General features: G+C 31.6%; 1 protein-coding gene across 1 annotated transcript in view; it reads left to right on the top strand.

Moving 5' to 3' along the window:
• The window catches only part of Samuel (SAM-motif ubiquitously expressed punctatedly localized protein), a 277,721-nt gene extending 259,466 nt beyond the window's left edge, over positions 1 to 18,255 (top strand). Inside the window, exon 7 of the mRNA XM_085944320.1 lies at positions 17,852 to 18,255. Coding sequence (XP_085800446.1) covers positions 17,852 to 18,121 — 270 coding nt within the window. The 3' untranslated portion in view covers positions 18,122 to 18,255. The remainder of the gene's footprint in view (positions 1 to 17,851) is intronic.
• Positions 18,256 to 21,979: the final 3,724 nt, after the last annotated feature.

Genomic DNA, 21,979 nt, shown 5'->3' with positions numbered 1-21,979 from the left:
CACATAATATATATTTTAATATAATTATATATTTTTCCAGGACTTACTTTATTCCTTGCATATTATATCTGTTTCATACATAGGTATATTTTTTTCGTAGATACATAACGTAAAATCGCTAGTTTTCAGGAGAGGTAAAAGAAAAGTTTTAGATAGAGAATATATCGTCACTGTTCTGGCAGAAGACACTAATTAGAAAAAATGACATATTGTGTTGGCTATACCAAAATACCTTCTTAATAAATGAACAGTTTTTATTTTAAAGTAATCCTTTTTACGATTACTTAATAAACTCACATGATAGACCATTTCAAACATTTCAAAACTAGTATTCTCCAGTTGGTGTGTTCTGCTAGAACAGGACGATATTTTATGGTGAAATTTACCAATTTAATGGCGTCAATTTGACTAGTCCGTTTTCTCTATTATGCATAATACATTACCATAATTTGGCATATTTACTGAACTTATTTTTCAAAATTTTAGACTTTTCACCTTTTCCTTTCGCACGCAGAATTATTTTCTTAATCACTTGTCCCCATTTTTATATACAATTAATAACAATAATATTGTTTAAATTGTTGACTGTTTTAGCGAATTTATTATGAAAATTTGACTTAAATATTTAATTCGTTTATGATGAAGATAGTATTAGTATTACACTTGTATGCCCTATACGGCCTATACCATGTCATATAATAGGAATGATCCTATAGTGAGCAGTAGTGATTAGCTAAATCTAGTATATAATATTATTAAATGCATACCTAATGATGATTTCTACAATAATTAAAACATGATTCTAAACGTATCGAGGGTTTATCGCGTTTTTATTCCAACTTAACCCGCGCTTTTGTGCCACGTTTTGAGACGTTTAGTCAAACTCTTGTTGAATGGATTGTCTCAGACCACGTACTATAAGTATAACAGCGATTATCAACATTTCATTAAACAAAAAACAATATTAAAATGAGTTATACACAATCAAAATAAGAATTTATCAAACTAAAGTACATAGAAGCATGGTTAAGTAGTGAGGAAATGTATTCAACAAGCAGCATTATTTTGATGATAGTATTTTATGAATGAACAATTTTAAAAACTTCTGTATTTAGTTTTTTCATACTATATGGTGGAGCTTTTAGCAGTGGACTGTAATTTGAAGGTGATGATGGATTCCGAATCTAGGGGGGGGAGGGTTACACAGGATACCAGACACTGACCTTTATGTTGAGAGAGCCGACGCGCGCTGGTACCGGTTCGTTGTTCACGCACTCAACCACGGGTAAACGGTCAATACACTTTGATGGATGATATATGAGGTTGATGAATGATGATGATAGGTTGTATAATTGATGGACGCCACGTTCACTAAAACTATAACAGTATTTATTTATTCATGACTGTGCTGCAGACAAAGCGAGTTTAGATGTGAGAGCCGGCTAGATGTAAAGCTGAATAGCATACGCTGCAGATATACCTGATGGGCTTCTCCTCTATATGCATGTGGAAAAATCCAAACCGTTGAGTACATTATTGAGACCTGTATCCTGTAGGTATGCCTTTTTTAGAGAATGTTATGCCATTCACCGAACTGATGAAAGCATGCTAGTATACATTGTGGATATACTATCGTTTCTGTGGTAGTGTTGTATTGTCAATGTGATTTTGTGTGCGTGTTTTTGTTTGAATATAAAATTCTTAATGCTGTCACCCACCTTGCTTAATTTATAATGTAGAGACATGTCGCATGCAGAATAGCTCTGACCCTTTTGATCATAACAGGTCCTCTGTTTTGAGACTAAGAACTTTACACTATCGAGATTCATTTCTAGTGATAAATGTGGTATCTACTTTTCAAATGTGATACCTAGCTGAACTAAACTAATTCTTTGGCAAGTTCATCTGGTTATTTGGTCGAGCGAGTCATCTTATCTTGATAATATATTTTCGTATACCGTTTTAAGTAGTCTCTGTTATTTTTGTTTAATCTCAGTGAACTCGGAATAAATACTAAATCCGGAAGTGTGTCTATTTTATAACTAAAACATACTGTAACTGGCGACCAACGTGTTTCTATGTTATAAATAAATAAATAAAAAAACATCATATAACACGCCTTTTGATGTTGTAGTGGGGTGTATCAACAAAACTAGTCGTGAATGACGAGTATGGTGATTTCTTAGTTTAGTATAATAGTAAATAATAATATATTATATCTTGTGCCATTGAAATAACCAAGTATTCACCGAGTATTTTTGTCAAATATATTTTTTAAATTTGCCACCACTGCCTGGCCGAAATGGTCCGAACGTGGAACAGGAAGTCACGTTTTCGCTGTGCGGTGAATCGCTACCAACTTCGCGTCACTTTGCCTCCACGAACTCGTCGTCTTCTTCTTCTACTATTTTATTTCTAATGTTGCCAGATAAACGAAAATGTAAACACAATACAATGAAATACATCTCTGACCAGCCGAGTTTTGTTCCCATTCTTTGGATTTTGTTACGGTAAATAGTATTTATCTAACTACTTTCAAAAACGACTCTCACTTAGCAATCGTTCATTTAGAATTTTTTTGAATTCATAGTACCTAAATACCAATCATAGACAGTTTCAGATTTGGGGATGTTTTGATTCAGTCATATATAGGTATGTAACGGAGCATATTATAATAGTATTATTATTACCGTTATGCACATAGAGTAGGTATTATTGTTAGAAATAACAAACAACTTTTTAAAATGTTTAGCAATTAGTTTTTTTGTAATTATTCCAAAAAACAAACAAACTTTACTGAACAACATACCTGCTTATCAAATATGTATTACCAATGTGTAATGTTGAATACGTGTTTCTTTTACGTGACAAAATGCATATCATAATAATCAGAAGTAACTATTAAAAATAACATATTCTATAACACATGTTTAAGTTTATTCCATATTTCTCCATACTCGAAGTATAGCTAAATAGTTTTAAAAAATGTTTATTATTTTTAATAACATGTCATTCCATTAAGAAATTGTAACATTTCCAGAAATGTGTAAGAGTGCAAATATGAATTAATAAAATAATATTGTTGAATAAATGGGTAAAGTTGTTAAACATTTTCTTGCACAAATTAGAATAGTTGGTAGCATTTCAGACTAGCACAAGAGGAGTCTGGGTTCAAAAACCAGCGGTTGAATAATATTAATATTTTTTCTCACTTCATTCCAACGTTGAGTGAATGCCTGACAATTCCATTAGATACTTCTTACGCAGTTAGGGGTTAATATTGTACGTAGGAATTAAAAATGGTGATTTGTCATGCTACTCTATGGTAATGGTGTAATAAAATCTATTGATCGAAAGCTATTACAATCGGATTCCAATCGATGAATCGTTGATTTGAATATTATAACTGGGACGAAATTTAATCGTTTAAAAAAAATATTGTACGTGTTTAGATCGGGCTTAGCTGATAATCCCGACATGTCAGCATTCCACTGTGTCAATATATTGACATCAAAATTTAGACAATCAAAAGCCGGATAAGGGTGAAAAAATATCCGGTTTGGTCAGCTATTTGCATAGAATTTAATAAATCAGTGTTATCTTTGCTTACAGGATATTGCAAAATAAATATATATATATATAAATTTATATAAGTACCTACTTGTATTTATAAATGGAAAGAGAAGGTTTGTTACTTAAACCAAACCTAACCTAACAAAATAAAAATTTATGTATTTAAACATATTTCGATTTTGAATCTGGAATTTTTCATTTGCCAAAACATTAATATGATTTGAATTGATAGTGTTTTGGTTTACTTTATAATTAGCTATACTATACGTATATCATAGTAAAGTATTTATTTACTGTGGATCTTAGGTTAGGACACTTTTACTGATTGACAATAATTAGTAACGAGTTTGATTTTTATAGGTCTATAAACTAAAAACCAATGTAGGTACCTATATTATAATATATCCACATTGTGGGCGTCAATAACGTATTTATTTACTTACTTTACGTACCTACCTACTTTAGTATTGACATGAAATTAATTTAAACATTAAATTTATTCCTTTTTATTGTAAGAAGAAAAATATTTTTTAGGTATCGTACAATAAAAACACGTCAAAAAGAAAAGTCCCCGAACGAATTTCAGACACCCAAACGAATAAAGCTTTGTCAAAAAGTCCACAGGTCGTCGCTCGTTTGTTCAAACAACTTTTTAGAACGAGAAAAAAAATGTGAAAGAATAATTTTTAAATTCGCTTCAACCTGGTAAAAACGAGTGTATCTTTTTACTACCACAAAAACCGAAGCTAATATCAATTTAATTCATCAATGAATTGCCTTGCATACCGAAAGACGGATATGTTTTAATTATATTATAACAAAAAAATAAACAATGGTAAATAATAAAAGATTATTGGTAGGTACTACTTGTAGCTTAGTGCGTAAAACATCAGTGCTCAGTGAAATTTTCTATAATCATTACCATCAATTAATTACGTCAACCACTCTCGATTCACTGCTGAATGAAGGCATCTACTTGCAGTATCTACTTAATTATTCAGTGCTCTTGGTAGCCCTTTAATTATTTTGGGTACCACTGGATAATTGGGTTGTTCACAAGCATAGTGAACCAAGTCCATACTGGTTATTTTTGAGTAAACTAAGTTCAAACATAATATTTGAGTATTTCTTATTCTGTAAGGGTATGATTTCCCTTACATAACTTAACTTAAATGTAGAATACTCAGAGTACTCAGAATGGCAATTATACCCTTATAGAATTAGAAATACTTAAATATTAATATGTTTGAACTTAGCTTACTCAAAAATAACCAGAATGGACTTGGTTCACTATGCTTGTGAACCACTCAATTAATGTCCAATGACAATCTGTTTTTCAAGCGATGTCGTATATCGATCGCCATTTAATCATTGCTCTTTCAATTATATTGTTTGCTCCGTTAATCGTGTATTTTCTTTTTTTGTGTCCTCGGATTATGCCCCACATGCATCTTCATAACTCAACGTTAACGAATGCAAATAAGTATGACTGAAAAAGTGTGCACTATTTATATCGAATCTTGACAGCCTATCTCCACTTCTCATCACTGTATCGCGGAGAGTTTAAGGCTTTTGAGATGTGGCTGTATAGGCTTACTTCAAAACACTTTTCACAAATTTTGAAATCCTCAAACGAATGGGAAAGATCCGAGAAGTTCTGCGTAGTATCAAAAAAAAAGACAGTAGATATCGCAGTAAGAGAGGACGAATGTTCAGTATTCTGCAACATATTATCCAATGAAAGGTTAATGGTAAAAGCAGTACCACCGAACTGTTCTGGGTATTGGATGATAGTAGCTAATATATGATAGGGATAGGAGATAACAATATATAAGATAAGAAGATTAACATGAAAATATGTTCTTACAAAATTATAAATTAATTTTAATTTATGAAAAATATTGAAAAGCCTACACATTTTAAAATACGCAACTAATTATGAACTGTTCTGACATGTGGTGTAGCTGTAGACAATGAAATATATTAATAATTACAACTTGTATACCCGTTCGATTAATAACAAAGAGTACTGCTTTCAGGAGCATGTCAGGCGGGCTGCCTATTACGCCAGTGCCCCGCCTTATTCACTATCAGGGTATATACCTTCTCAATACACTGCGTCTCATGGAGTAATTCTGGTGGTAGTTAATAAAGTTTATCTACACTCTACAGTAATCACAGAACAGATTAATAAATATAATTCCGATAGGCTACAACCCAATACACAACCGTTTCAAACAGGGTTTTGAATGTGTGAGTGTCCTACGAAAATGAACCTCACTTTATAGACGTGCAAACGTGTGTGTTACAATGATTTCAAATACACCAATGTTGAATGAGCGCATAAAACGAGAGCGAAAGAGTGTTTAAGTTCATTCCTTATGCTTCCACAATAAAAATCGGTTGCCTGTTTCTCTATTTCTCCACACCCGTTAAGTAGTTCAGTTCGCATTATTTCTGAGTTCCCTGACAGTGATGTACCGTGGGGGTGGCAGGTTATGCGTTGTTTAGAGGCGGTAAATGAAAAAACAAATACAAATTTTGAAAGCAGTCGTGATTTTCCATGAAGCGGATGATCCGGCCACTCGTTAGAATGTACCAATATCTTAGTTATACAAAATCATAATCGGCCTCAAATTTATTCAGCGCCTTAGACTGACACGTACCTACCTAAAAATACCAAATAGTCTTCGTAAAAATATTATAATCGTCAGTAGATTTAATTTTTTTGAAAGATTTTCGTTGTATTTGATGGTTTACACAACGTAACCTAACCTAAGGGTAACAAATTTTCATACAATTTGATATTAGAATGAAAAGGGAGGGCATTCTAAGTCTGCCTAAAGAGTCAGGGCATCACTGTTTATCTATAATTATATCCATTCTATATGGAAGGGATTGACTACTTCATTGTTATAGACTTGTAGAGATATGTTATAGATATAACATATAACATCATAAATCGTCCGATGTTAAAATTTTGAACTAAGCTCATCACAGTATGAAAAGTATTGAATGATATCTCAAATGTTATCATATTGTGACGCGCTCACTCAGCGGGCAACTTATACTGGTGGATCTATAACAATATTTTTAAAACCAGGGTTGTAATCCTGGGTCATATATACCCAATCCATTGGATTTTGAATGACTACCTGAAATACATTCCTTATGCTTATAATTACTCGACAATCCTGGCTTACCGGATGTTTTACTTGAAATCGCGGCAGGTAACTTGTGCGACGTCTCGAATCCAAGATGGCGGCGGTTTCAGACAGAGATAATTAAAATTAATCAAAACTCCTTTCACAATAATTAGTGTTTTATGACAATTTTGTATTTGTTCTTTTTTCTTTACGATAAAAAATAAACTAAAAACGTGGTTATGTAGTATGTACCTATTTTCTCTTATCTTTTTTTGTTAACACATTGACTGTTGACTAGATAATTATTTTTTAATTATCACATTTAAATAGCATGATAATTATATCGAATGGCCAATTAATCGTTACGCGCTAGGCGCGTCTTTAGCGTCCAGTGTATTAAGGAGTGAAAATAAGCCAAATTGTTGTTCAACGCTTAGAATAGAAGTGCCAGATTTTTGTGGTAGTTCAGGCGACTGTATTATGTGTTGGTATTGTTATTTTCAAATGATACCTACTAACACCATTCCAAAGTGATTTCGTCATGGCCACAATACTGCCCTTCTAAGGAAGAAGGCAGTAATTTGCAAAATTTGTGAAATTGAGTTATGAATGCCATCCGTTAGGTAATTTGAAAGCTATATATTCCGTTCACTTTAAAATCACTATTGTCACAAAAATACCGTTAAAATCCTTAGTGAAAAAATAGACATCTTCTAAAATAATACATTTTTTAAGCAAAAAGGTAGTAATTGCACCTATGCATTACAGTTACTGCTTGTTTATTATTACTTTGTTTGTATTTTAACATCCTACTAATAAAAATTACCACCGTTTTTTATTAATTCACAGTACTAAAGTTTGAGAAAAAAGACATTATGTCATTTATCTCAAAAGTGAGTGAGAGTCAGTTACTGCTTTCTTCCTTAGAAGGGCAGAATACCAGAGGAATCTATAGGTAGGTACTTCCTCAACATAAAACAGCTTTTATATATGTATATATTGGTAATCGCAATTTTGGATAACGCTATTGTTTACCTAGTTTCATTTTCGCAGCCACCATAGTTATTGTAACCAATGTACTTGCTTTTCCCTCCATCACCCGCCACGTCTCCACACCCGTTATGCAGGCGTATACCGTGGCGTAACGAACGTTAGGCGCCCTTCAAATTTGTGCCGAAAGTGTCCCACGAGCAATTTCCCAATACCTTGGTTGGCGTGCACTAGAGTGTGCGTGATCCCTACTTCGATATAATGTATTACGGTCAATTCTCGATGAGATCATCTCGATCGCCGTAAAATGCCGCAAACTTTTTAAAAGCTGAGAAATTTCCCCTCGTAGATAATATCAAGTCGCAATGGCCGACCGATTTAGTCCCTCAGCGTCCAACGTTGACAATTATTATTCAGTTAGTTCGTTTCACAAGTATAAATACCATGGCCTGAAATTTTATTTTAAATGACCGGAATCCTTTATTGGACCACTATCTACCTCCGGATGGTGCTGGGCAGTCAGCATTTTGATAGTCTGATGGAAGATCACGTCTCTACTGTGGCCACGTACTCTGAAGACTGTTATTAATAGAAGGAGTAAAAAAACCGGCCACTACGAGACTTATAGATATAATTACCTGGTCTGAAAAATAGAACTCAACACTTTGTTTGCTGGATTACTTTGAAACAATGCGCCTAGGTTACATTAAAAATTTATACGGCCTAACCGTCAAAACAGAGGTTTATTTAAACATTAAATCAATGAAAAGCCTACAATAATTGAATTCATATTTCGTTAAATACGATCTTGTTTGTGATTGATTTTTATTTTCTAATTCAATTAATTTTCATCAAGAAATTTCCTTCGACCCTTTACTAATGCAAAGATCTTCAATACATAAATGTAAAGTAGATAAAATAAAATATTACTTAGTATAATACGTATGATGAGTGAATACAATATAAAGCGAACGCAAAATTGGAGTAGATAAAACGTTTGCAATGTAGATAGGGTTGAATTTAAAACATTATTTTATTTCCACGACAAACTGTGGCAATATATAGACGGACACATGTATATTCATTTTAGTAGAATAGGATGATAATGCAGTAAAAATGAACGCGGTAACGAAATAATCAGTATTAACTAATAAGCAATAAACACCATCTAGAGTTGCTAATTTAGCTCAAGTTAGACGTGTCTTAACCTATTTTGAAAGGTTTCATTCTGGGTTACTGCCTTTTTGCCGTAGATTTCTACCTGCTGTATGACGTGTTAGTATGTATGGATACTATAGGCGACGCAATTTATGTTGCCGATATTGGAATCCTTACGGACTCGCCCATCTAAGTATAAACCTATTTCAAATGGTTTCATTCTGGGCCACTGACTTTTTTCTGTAGATTTTTACCAAGTGTATGTATGGATACTGTAGGCGACGCAATTTATGTTGCCGATATTGGCGTCTTAAAGATAGGCGCGTATGTTACTGACTCATTTGCCTAAGTATAAACCTATTTCAAATGGTTTCATTCCGGGTGCCTTTTTCCGTATATTTTTACTTGCTGTATGACGTATTATTATGTACGGATACCGTATGTGACGCAATCTATATTGCCGATATTGGCGTCTGAAAGATAGGCGCGAATCTTATAGACCGCGTCTAAGTATGGTTCTGCTTCACTCAAAGATGTACGATTTTACAACTACTGCCAAGAAACACGCTCATAGGAATTTGCCCAAAACCTCACTAACAACTCACTTTTGCAATAAGTGTCATTATTTTAAACCTGCGTTAATGTTTTTACCATATGGTTGGGGCGGACTCTTTTTTGAGTTGCTCCGCTTCAGGGTCTGCACCGCTCCGGGTAAAATATTTTAATAGGTATTATATGTATACAAAATAATTGTTAAAAAATAACTAGTTTTGAAATAAGGTTTATAATTCGTCTATTTAACAACATTTCGGCAGCAAATCGTCTTTCGTGGTAAAGTGTAGTTATTTATCACACTGCAGTGTTGCCGTATTTCAAAGTTGCAAAGTGTTAAATATAATATTTTCACTGGATTTTAGGATGAAAATTTAATAATAAAAAAAACATCCGGAGCAGAAACATCATTACAAATTTTCGGTGCTCCGGGTAAAACCCCATTGCTCTACTGTTCTGTGCTCCTGCTCCGAGCTCCGCTCCAATGCTCTGGTTTTTACAGTATTTTTGTCATATAAAGCAAATTTTGTGGTAACAAATTTACTTTACCAATAGTATATCCGTGCCGCGAAAGAGTTGACCGTCGAGCGGTATATACTTACGCTAGACATGTGGTCATTTCGTCGGACCGCTCCGGGTAGATACCACACCACCGTCCATTCTGCCAGGCACTCGACCTTTGCCACCTAGCCAGCCTAGATCGAGCGGGAAGCAATTTCATTTTTATATCTAATTACTAACTACGGAATGATTGCCCCGTGCCGTATAGAGGAGGATGGCTTGCCCACCAAATTGCTACCACAGATTGGTAGCACAGAGTCTGATCTATAGATTGCCCAGTAATTGCCATTGCTTTTCTTCGTGAGGGATCAGTTTTATTGACTCCGTATACAATAGATTTACTCTAATGCTTTAAAAGCCGATTTGATAAGTTTTCTAAAATATAATACGAGTAACATATCTGAGTTTAGTTTAGTATAAGCTAAGCAGTGACGTCTCAATACAAAATGCTGCCATTAAGCAAATTTAAAATGCTCTTTCCTTACATTTTAGTATGAAATTATATGCAGTTTTTTAATGGACATTCCTAGAAATTGTATTATCTCTATTGCTTCAAAAATCTCCATGCCCCCCTTATCAAAATTGTGTAGTTACCTAACTAATTCTGAAAAAAATGAATTGCTTTAAATAAAAAATGCACACGGGCAATACTATTTTACCATGTTGTTATTAGCTCGTATTCTTGTTTGTCCCGTACAGATTGTTTCTTGTTTGTCCAAGATTTTTAATAAATTCCCGACTAGCTATACATTTGAAACTTTTAGAATATATCAGAACACGACGGGAATGCATTTTTTAAATACTTTTGGCCATTTTTAACCGGAATTGAATTCATTTTCAGTTAATTCTGTTTTGTATGTTTCGGAAAAAAATCGTTAAAAGTAATATTTACTACTCACTATTATTGGTTGCTAAGTGGGTCCTAGCAACTAAATTATTAATATTTAGGTGCGTTACTAAAGAAATCAATATGAAATGTCAAAATGACATTTCAGTATTGTATATTTATTAATACATAGAATTGTCAAGTTTAGAATATGATTCAACAGGAATTTTAAAAACGTGGTAAATAAAAAGTTCTTTTTATCTTGTAATTATTTAATTTAACTTTTGTAAGTAAATAATATGTGTATTACGTTACATGTACAACTCGGAAGAAAATTAGTGCGATCCTTGTGCAATGATTAGTCTTTAAATGATTTTCAAGACGACCTTTTTGCCCCCCAAAATATTCAAATTTCCCCGCGGTGGGGCGTATTATATTCTCGTTTATATTAAACAGACAAATATAGGAAAAAATGTATTGTAAAGAGCATTTCCAATAAATCCACTCTCAAAAAATAGTGCTTGTTTTAGTGGAGGTGGAGTATCTGGTGGAGGTAGACTGTCCTGTCCTAATCATAATAGTATATGTATGTTATTTGTTTTCGTTGAGCTAAGAAAACGAATTAGAGATGGTGTTGGATAGTTTATTTTTAACTCATTAAGTCCTATCTAACCAAATCATAATTAATTGATAAAACATATTCTTCTATCTATAAAATATCTAAAACTATGTATGGTTTAATAGCATAATTTTAGATATTTTATGGATACGCGAATATTTTTTGACGATTATCTACTATGGAAAGGTTTAGTTGAACATAAAAATATATTTAACTGATAAAGTTTAGCGTGCACTATTCATATTGAATCTTATCAGTCTACCTCCACCCTTTGCCACTGTGTGGAGGTCTGGGGTAGTGAAAAAATTAGAGGCCCCCTTTATCGGTACTTTCTAACAAAGCGAACGCAACATCCGTTTCGTAGCTTTTAAAAGTTGTGATGATCGTATTGATTTCTTCATTTGCCGCCTCCAAGCAATGCATGGCCTGACAACCCCCATGGTACCTCACTCGATACTGTGTATAAGAGAATAAAACAATGTCAATATTTCTAACAATGACGATAGTCGACAGTGACCAAAAAGCCAACTAGATATTATCCTGGTTCTTTTTTTAATTAAAAATGTTAAATGCACGATACAGTATTTCGCCGGCAGAGTTAATCCAGTTGATATGTAATCAAACATTATTAAAACCGTATCGGAAATGGAAAAAAAAAGTCAATGGTAGGCCTTAATTAATCAACCTTTCGGTTGACAGAAAAATTCGCTACTATATGCACAATTGAGGCCGCAAAAATGCAGGAATTCCTAGACAAAGTGAATACAGATGAACGGTTACATGTAAATTGTACGTAACACATTTTACCGTGGCACAGTTCACCGTGAGCTTTCTATTAGAAAAAGATGACCGTATACTGTACGCCCATACGGTGCCCAATTTTATTAGATTCAATACGAACAGTAATTCAATTTTCATAGCTGATTATGGCAAAATTCATGAATTCAAGAATGAAAACCTAACCTAACAAATAATCCACGGATATTTTCAAAATTTGTTTGCTGCTGGCTTACTCTAAAGTGTAAACAGACAAGAACTGTGTTTTATTTAGACATGAATTTTATGTCAGTATTATACGACCCAAAAAGGTTGGACGATCTTTAACGGCCCACGTGCTCCGCGTAAGTCAAAATGAAGATTTTTTGGGATATTCAAAGCATGATACTGGACATTCCTTAAATGTTGTAGATAATCTATTTATATAATTTTGAAACCTTTTTATTCTTTATATTTATTTTAATGACTGCATAAAGTATTTTTATTACATAAAATATTATTCTTTTAAACCTCTCGATCTAATGTTTTAGAATATAGTCATATTTCAGTACATCCATGTGCAGTGTGTTAAGATTTTTAACGTTTATTAATTTTTAAACGCATTTATAAAACCATTAGTAAAATTTATGTTGACATTATTATAGTGAAATATTTACGATAAAAAATTATATTGATAATCTCTGTGATCCCAAATTTGACAAGAATTAGGCATTTTATTATTCAAAAAATGGGCAAGATTAACACATTTGAAGATAATTCTAAAGATACTAATTATAAGCTATGTTTTTGACTATTCAAGTGTGATAAACATCCTACGAATAATGATTGTTTTATTATAATTATTGAACTAAGAATAAGGTTGTATTTTTTTGAAATACGCCATTTCTATTGGCATTTCCCAGTGGTTAAGCTACAACATACGACCGTAGCCATAAATTGACAAACTATAATTGAAGTAGGGAGTAAGATCATGTTAAAGCGCGTGTTTGAACATGTACCTAACCGAAAAAAAAATCTTTTTTTTTAAACGGTACATGTTCAAACACGCGCATAATATGAATCACGGTGAAGTGTGATAATATGGCAAACCGCATACGTACAAGTTTCCGGACACGCAGATGGACGAGATGGATTGCTTTGATTTAGAGCCGGCTGGCTAACTGCGTACATTCATTAGACTCTCATGAACGCGCTCAGTCATATATTCAAAGCATCAACGACAAAAAATCTCATTAATTAGCATTTTAATGCAATTTTATTCACGGATGCAATCAGAGCTCCGTAAGTTACAGTAGCCTGCCTACAAGGCGTCCGCAAGCTATCGGTTGGACATAACTGTTGTACATATACGATATATTATTTGTCAAAAGTGTATACGAGAAGTCATCCATTTCCAGGGTTGGCGTATTTTTCTCTGCTACCGAGGAATCTTGCCTGTCCACTATAACTAACTCACTTCTGTGACGTTGCCCCATTCGATCGCTTTGGCTTCAAACATTACTACTGTGTCTGGTCATGTTAGAAATTTAATACTTAATTTAATTTTCAATGACGTAACGGATGTTACACTACTTTTATTACAATTTAAGTTTAAAACAGGGGATTTATTTATAAAGACAGTGACGGTCATATACGTTATTATTAATATGTAATAAATAAAATTCAATTTTAAAAGTTCGATGGATGTAGGTGGCAGTGAATAACTAGTGGCCGATAAGAGTGGAAGGAGCTATGGGATACCTTCATCCAGCAGTGGATAGACCCCGACTGATGATTTAAAATAAAATATTAAAAAAAACTGAAGGTAAATAATTACCAATTTTGCTCTTAAGGCTATACTTATAGGCGATGCGCGGATTGTGCAAATGACGCGTACCAAACGAAATATTATTTGTCATAAAACTCCAACATGCGTCCATTTAATGTTATATTACTAATAATAATAGTATATTCATTAACATGTTTTCTTTTTTAAGTACATACGTAAACTTTTTTAGTCATCTTTACACGATTTAAGAATATTTTCATCCGACGCTATGACAAAACAAATCGACGTGCGCACATCTCCACTGTCTGTCTCCGATTGGTGACCAGTGCGAAATTTCGTCGCACCTACTGTTGATAATTATTTGCTGTTTCACTGAAGTATGCTCTTAAGCAGAGCATAATAATATGAACCTCCATAGAGCCAATGTTATCTACTATTAACAGGTTAATTTAAAAGAAAACTGATTATAAGTCATTCATTCAATTATCACTAATATTTAGTATAAAGCCATGCACAAAATCAATAAGCACATTTATTCATTTTAATTGTGTATCATTTTATCGCAAAAGTCAAGATTTAAAAGAATCGTTAAGTACCGTAGTTTGGAATGAAAAATCAATCACTTATAATATTATCGGCGTTTCGTTTGATTTAAAATAATTACTATTAATTACGTATACATTTAATAAGCAAGAATAATATATTTTAAGGTTTTAATAATATGTAAACTAAACGAATTCAAATCTAGAGTCGCTAGACTACTACTGGTTAGAGTAGGTGGCGTTTCAGAAATACCTCTATTTGCTCCAAATATATATTATGATTCACCTAAAATAATTATATATAAAAAGGGTGGTCAACCTGATCCCTACCGCCGGCGTTCCAGCTTTCATGGTGACAATTTACATGTCAGAAAATAACTATTTGTATCGCCCTCGCATAAGTTTAGTTCATAAAGTTCATAAAAAATGCCTGTCTTATATCCAAATATGTGGAAAATGATATACAGTTTATTGATACCTTTCTTTACCTCTATCTTGTGGAATCTTTAGTTAATAATATGCATTAACTTGCTGTAACTATGCTTTATGTTTTTTTTAAGTAAAGTTACTTCCTTACTTTATAAATCACTATTACTCTGGAACCGGTGGGCGGTTAGAAAATTTTACTACTAACAGAGATACAAAAGTGGGTGGTAGGCAATGACATTATTAATGGACGACGCACTCAATACAGTAGCTAGCAAGTAAATTCGCATGTATAGGTAGACGTCACGCAATTTCCATTATGCGATATCACGCATCGGGAATTTATAGCAATATGACCGTTATTGTAATGGCGTTAGAGCAGTGTTTCTAATGTCAATGTTCATTTGAGCGAACCCGTTCGAACCGAACCATTCGGCAGACCCAACAAAAAGTATCAGGAATTGATAGCAATATCACCTTTATTGTAATGGCGTTAGAACAGATTATGCCATTCGGCAGACACGACAATAAAGTGAGTGTCATTTTTTTTTCCAAATGATTCTTCCATATTAATGTCATTGATGGTAGGTATAAAAATGTTGACTACCCCTGTTATATAAGCTGACTTACTGCATTCTGCTTGTAAAAATATAACCCCAAATAAGTCGAATTTTGAAACTACATACTGTTATATATTTACATATTGTATAAATAGCATAACGCTTTTATATAACATGCATATAAATCAGAAACTCAGCTGTAAACTTTCAAATTTAAGGAAATGTATTTATTAATTCGTATTGTTTTTAAATCTTTACTTCTTCGACACCTTAAAGAATCACCTCACATTTCAAGAACAGCATTCAAAGAACCAAGAAGTAAGAAGTTGCTTCCTCAATTCTATACCACTGTGGGCGATTTCTCGGATAGTTTTTGAGTTATTTTGATAGCTCCCTCCAGCAATTAATACGAGAGTCGTGCAGCAGTACAGATTTACGTGTCGGCACCACCATCTCTAATTAAACCCGCTCGATTACTACCATTCCACTAGAAACAAAACGAAATTGTTTTCGATACGAAAGTAGAAAAATACCGCGTGGCTTGCTGCCTGGCTTTATAGCGCCCGTACACGTGCATGTACACTTGCACCAATCTTGCACCAATAGTGTGTATTTTAAACCATCGCGATGATAACTTACTGTCTACACGTAAAAGTGCTAACAGCCTCGCCAATATCATTCTTCAACAGTAAGCGAGACATTGTCATTTTATGATACTATTTTTGACAGTCGTGAAAATCGGTTAACCTCAAAATGAGTTTTTTTTCAACAGGCTCACCACTATCGCTCTACTGCGCAGACGCATATATCGAACAAACTGTTTCAGAAAATTCAGAAGCTTTCGAACTTTTTTGATTCATGCGTGCAATCTTGCAACTTGCAGGATAATAAATGTTTACAAGTGCATTTTCTTGTATATCATATAAATAAAAAGAATTAGAAAGAAGAAGAAAGTTATTCAAATTCATATTTTTATAAAAATCGATGTTTTTTAAAATCATTATACGAAATATTAAAACTATAAATTAGTCAAAAATCTCTTAGACAATGCTTACAAAACATTAATAAACTAAATTTTAATATATGTTAATACACTTATAATACGATGGGGACGTAAACAAAATTCACATTTAAGGTGAAGCCTTTACTGAGCCGTTTTTAAAGAGGCACCTAGCGGAAAAATACGAAGCTTGCAATTTGAGATTTTTTTTGATAATTTACAATTTCAACTGTATTAATTAATAAATATGTATCTGAAAACATTAAAAAGAAAAATATTTTTTATTTTAAGTCGTAGATAAATTTACAATTGTAAAAAATGTAATAAAATATGAATTTGTTGAATCAGATCGCACCCAATTATTACATATATCTTATGGTCATATTTATTATTAAAATTTAGTTTATTAAGTTTTCTAAGCATCACTTAAGAGATTTTTGACTAATTCATAGCTTAAATATTTTTTACATTTATTTTAAAAAACATCGATTTTAAAAAATATATATAAATGTGTATAACTTGAAATCCTTTTTAATAAAAAAAATCTTTTTAATGTTTTCAGATACATATTTATTAATTAATACAATTAAAATTGTAAATAATCAAAAAAATGTCTCAAATTGCAAGCTTCATATTTCTCCGCTAGGTGCCTCTGGTAGAGAGGCTGAGTAAAGACATTACCTTATATTTCAAATGTATGCGAACATTCGTACCAATTTAGGTACCAGATTAATGTTTGTTTTAAATATAAATATCAGTGGCATAGTGGGGCTGGACCGTCCCGGGTCGGGAACCCAGGACTTCATTTAGAGCCGCGCAGTGTCCACTTCTTCAAATAATAATACACATAATTTTAAATCACGTGAATATAGAAAATTATATCACGGTTATTCCTAATATAAATAGGCACATATTATGTTCGTACACAGTAAATTAGATGTAAAATACCAGACATTTGATTAGTCAGTTCAATTTCTTTAGTAATTATAAAAAAAAATGTCTTTTTTTTTATAGTGGTGAAATCAAAATTTCAGGTATCTAAACATACAAATATTAAATAATGTATTTTTGGTAAAGTGTGTTAGATGAGGGGGGAGGGGTGATTTCGTTTTTAAGAGACGAGCGACCTGGCACTATTTTATTTAGTACTTCAACGTCTGATAAAGATATATTTTGCAATCGGGGGCTCCGATAATTGTTGCGAATAGGGCGAATCTATCTTTTCTCACTCCATCTGGATAATATTATAATATTTTATAATCTAGTATAAACTATAAATCGATGTCAACTGAATCCCCATAGAAAGACGTAGAAAGATTATTTCTTACAATATGTTTTTTCTTTCAATTTCAGATGTTTCGAGAACAAAGCATAGATGGCTCTGGTCTACCGTTGCTTACCGAAGACCATCTCACTGGACAACTCCGTATGAAACTAGGCCCCGCTTTGAAGATGCGAGCTCTGCTTACCGCTAAGCTCGGTGGATGCAACCATTGCAGATGTACGACATCGGCTGGCGGTTTGGCATCTACAGGCAGCAACCCAAGCCTCAATACAACGCCAACAGGTGTCACTAGTCTCAAAATTGAGAGACCGCCAAGTGCTGGTAGTGATGACAGTTAATATCTGGAGCTTATTAAAAAAATATTTTTAGAATTTCTAGGTGTATTATAAATAATGATTATTGTAATACATTCTGTTGATTTGCATGACTGAGAACGCATTTCACATTTTATTCAGTGCTAAAGATTACCTGTATTAAATAAATTATTGTTTTTTTTGTTTTTCCTTATCTATGGTTCTGTTAGAAAAATCCCTTTTTAATTCTTAAAAATGACAGATTAATTAGTGTAAAAAATTACCATTTCTCTGCTCCATTATATAAATTTAACAATTTAATTTTTGATGTACCAAAATACCACTTATCTGACACCCATACCTTTTCTATGCCTCGCCTTCATAACAAATAACAATAATTGATCAATGCTCACACCCCCTACAAAAATAATGACAATCAAATTCGACATCCTTATTTTACTTTCTTGGGAAAAAAATATTCCTGTCAAGTCTCATTATTAATTATTTAAGTATATTTTTTTTCTCATTGTTTTCACATATTCGAAACCAACTTTAGCCGATTACATCACCTTGGTATGGGCCTGAACAGAATATAAGTCGTATCAACCGATTTTTGTTTTTACAAAAAAATGGTTGCTAGGGCAATTGCTCAATTTATTAGGTCCATACTTGCTCCAAACACAATTGAAAAATAACATATGAATTTGTCAGACCTACAATTTTCATACTTGACCCACAAAATTATACGCTGACTTCCTATGCCGGTCTATAGCTCTTAGGCACAAAAATAAATATATATCATTTTTAAACTATGATGAAAATGAATAATTGGCTACTTGCTAAACTGCTATGACTTCTGTTTAATTGGGATAATAGTTTTACGTAGTTTTTATGGAATCTCGGTTATTAATAATTGTTTTAAACAATAATCACAGTATCATTCTACCCTGTCATTTAATGTAGCCAGTTAAAGTCAAGATAAAACTTTGTATTTACCTACTTATTTTACTATACTATATATAATAATTATGCAAATTAATTTTTATATAGTTTACTGATTCGGTGGTGAATCTAATCATCGTTCATTTTTAATTAAAATTGTAGTCAAGACGTAGAACATTATATAAAACTTAATTGAATTGTCAATACCTTTTAATGTACACATTTTATTGGCCGATAGAATAACCAAATTCACCTGTATAAAGTTTTCTGATGTGTGTTTATTTTTTCTAATTTCTTTTTTTAATATTAATCACCCAGTGATGAAGATGAATAATTATAACCTAGAATTAAAATAAGTACATTCTTCAATATTTTTATTTTTGCACTCTTCAGAATTATGTCCCAGTATGCAAACAATAAAATAAACAAAAGAGACGTCAATACCGAATACATAATAGTAATACCATCTATCAATTGGTACTAAAAGCTATAAACCTTTGATAGGTTTAGTTTTTATTTCACAGATGTCAAATTTAAAATATTAAAGCTTCAAATATTTATCTTCTTTCTATCCAGTATAATATTTGTCGTGTAGGTACTTATGAATATTATTATATTTATTATAATATTATAATGTAATAGGTACTACTACAACATTTGCTCAAAAGTACGAAATTCATATCAATTGTTGATAATGTGATTAATTATATTAATTATAGGGAATAATTAAATAAACACTACGTACCTAGCAATTTTCATAGTAAGCATTTCGGCTTTTTTGTAAATAGCGCTACACAACCTTTTTATCAATTGACTGAGCATCTTAATAATGGAGAAAAATCGATATTAAATTGTAATATTTAATACAAAATTTATATTGTCTATAATCAAATTTTAAAAATAAACAGAAATAATAATTATATTAAATTTAAGTAGTAATTTTGTATTTCCAGTGAAGAAACAAAATAATCATAACACTTCAAATCGTGAAATTGAATTAGATCATGGGTTAGTATTTAATTTATGAGTTTCTATCTTAATAACAGTTTTATATTGTAATATGACACTATCTTATCATGAATAATTATACTATGAATTTTTTACAAGAATCTGTATATTATTATTATGAGTCAAATGTATTAATAATAATATGTCGTGCAAGAGAATTAATTATTATAAGTCAAACCACGGAAAAGTCTTCCTAACACTTATCAATAATGAATTGAATACATAGTATTGTATAAAAATAAATAAGTACACCAAATTAATGATTTTATTTTATTTAATAATATACAATATTCGTTTTATTCTTATACATTTGTGTGAAATGGATTATTTTTAGAAATAAGCTTGACAAACAGTAACAATAAAATTTTACTCTCAATGTGGCAAATATCTTTTCAAGAAATTCGTTCCTAATTTTTATTAAATATGTTAATTATTAGTATGTTATTATTATTGTATACTTAACTTTTAATATGTTGGTACCTACTTACACTAATAATTAATGCTGTAAAAAGAAACTGAAATTGTCAGCTAGAAAACCGATGAAATGATGACAATCTGACTAGGTATTCTATAATAAAATATACTTTAATGGTAATACAAACTTACCTTTATGAATTATAATGAGATAAATAATTCATTCTGAATAAATTTTAATCGAAACTGATTATTAAAAAAATATATGTATTTTCTCTGATCTCATGGGATTAAATAAATTAAGTGGAATCATACACTTGCTAAAAGATGTATTATTTATTAGAAAAGCTTTATAATCACCTATTAAAAACTTCTTTAGAGACATCTATTGGTGAAATAGAACACATTGTAAATGTCCTTTTTTGATTATTGGCCAAGAGATGCCTCTCTCTATGAATTATTTTCAATAATCAGATAATTTTAAATTATAAGTAAATAGTTTGTGTTATGTATCCAATATTACTTTAATAAATCAGTCTCTTATGCCAAAGTAATAATATTGGATTGATATTGTAGCATTTTCACTGTATTTTATTTCTTGTGACTGTTTAAAATCTTTCTTTTTTTTCTAACATACTACTTACTCAAAGTATTAATATTTGAATAAATAAATAAAATATGCATAATATTATTAACGTTTTAGTATTTCAAAAGTTACGTAACTTTTTGTGAATAATGTATAAAGTCTTTGTTTTATTTTTAAAATATAATACTTAAATAATTACTTAATTACATTATGAAAAACTATGAATTATAATAATTATTAATAATCATAAGAACTGCTTTTCTTTTAGAAATAAAAATATATTTATGAATGTTATCAATTAATAAATCATAGGACACACTTCTAAATGAATAAAATGTAACATAAATGATTATTTTAAAACTCTTTCTAGGTATTTATGTTTCTGAATAAACATTTTGTGATTTAATTTGTGTTTTATTTTCTTTCATCAAATATTATCAATCTTTGGGGCCCTCCTTTTTATTCTATTCATTACAGTTAAAGTTAACTGTTAACAATAATTATTAAGTTAAAAACATGTAAAAGGTAAAGAAGTTCAACAAAGGTGGCAGTTTTAATTTTCGAAAAAAGAAAACATCAAAAAGCGTATTTTAAAATATTTTGTGCAATAAGTAAAGAATACCTTTGTTTAAATTTGTCGAAGCAGCCTTTACTTGCTTGAGATTCTATATGTATTAGAATATTTTTTTAATCGAGTCTTCCAATCTCCATACAAACTAAGAGACTTAAATAATTGAAAAACTCAGAGGGACACCTTTTTGAAGTTGATCGTCATCAATCCACGATGACAAAGATTTCTCCATTTCATTCATCACTATTCTGTGTCTTTTGGAAACAATTTTTGAAGATATATTTCCATCTTAGATCGGCTTATGTCGTACGAACGGTCAAATTAATGCAAAAGATTTGCCGCTTTCAGAATGCCTAATTATTTCCATCTTTGTCTCGATCAT

The sequence above is a fragment of the Rhyacophila brunnea genome, unplaced genomic scaffold (genome assembly GCF_057557595.1).
Source record: "Rhyacophila brunnea isolate RB1 unplaced genomic scaffold, BYU_Rbru_1.0 scaffold_17, whole genome shotgun sequence".
Lineage (NCBI taxonomy): Eukaryota > Metazoa > Arthropoda > Insecta > Trichoptera > Rhyacophilidae > Rhyacophila > Rhyacophila brunnea.
Note: the sequence above shows the minus strand (reverse complement) of the source record. Positions and strands in the feature narration are given on the sequence as shown.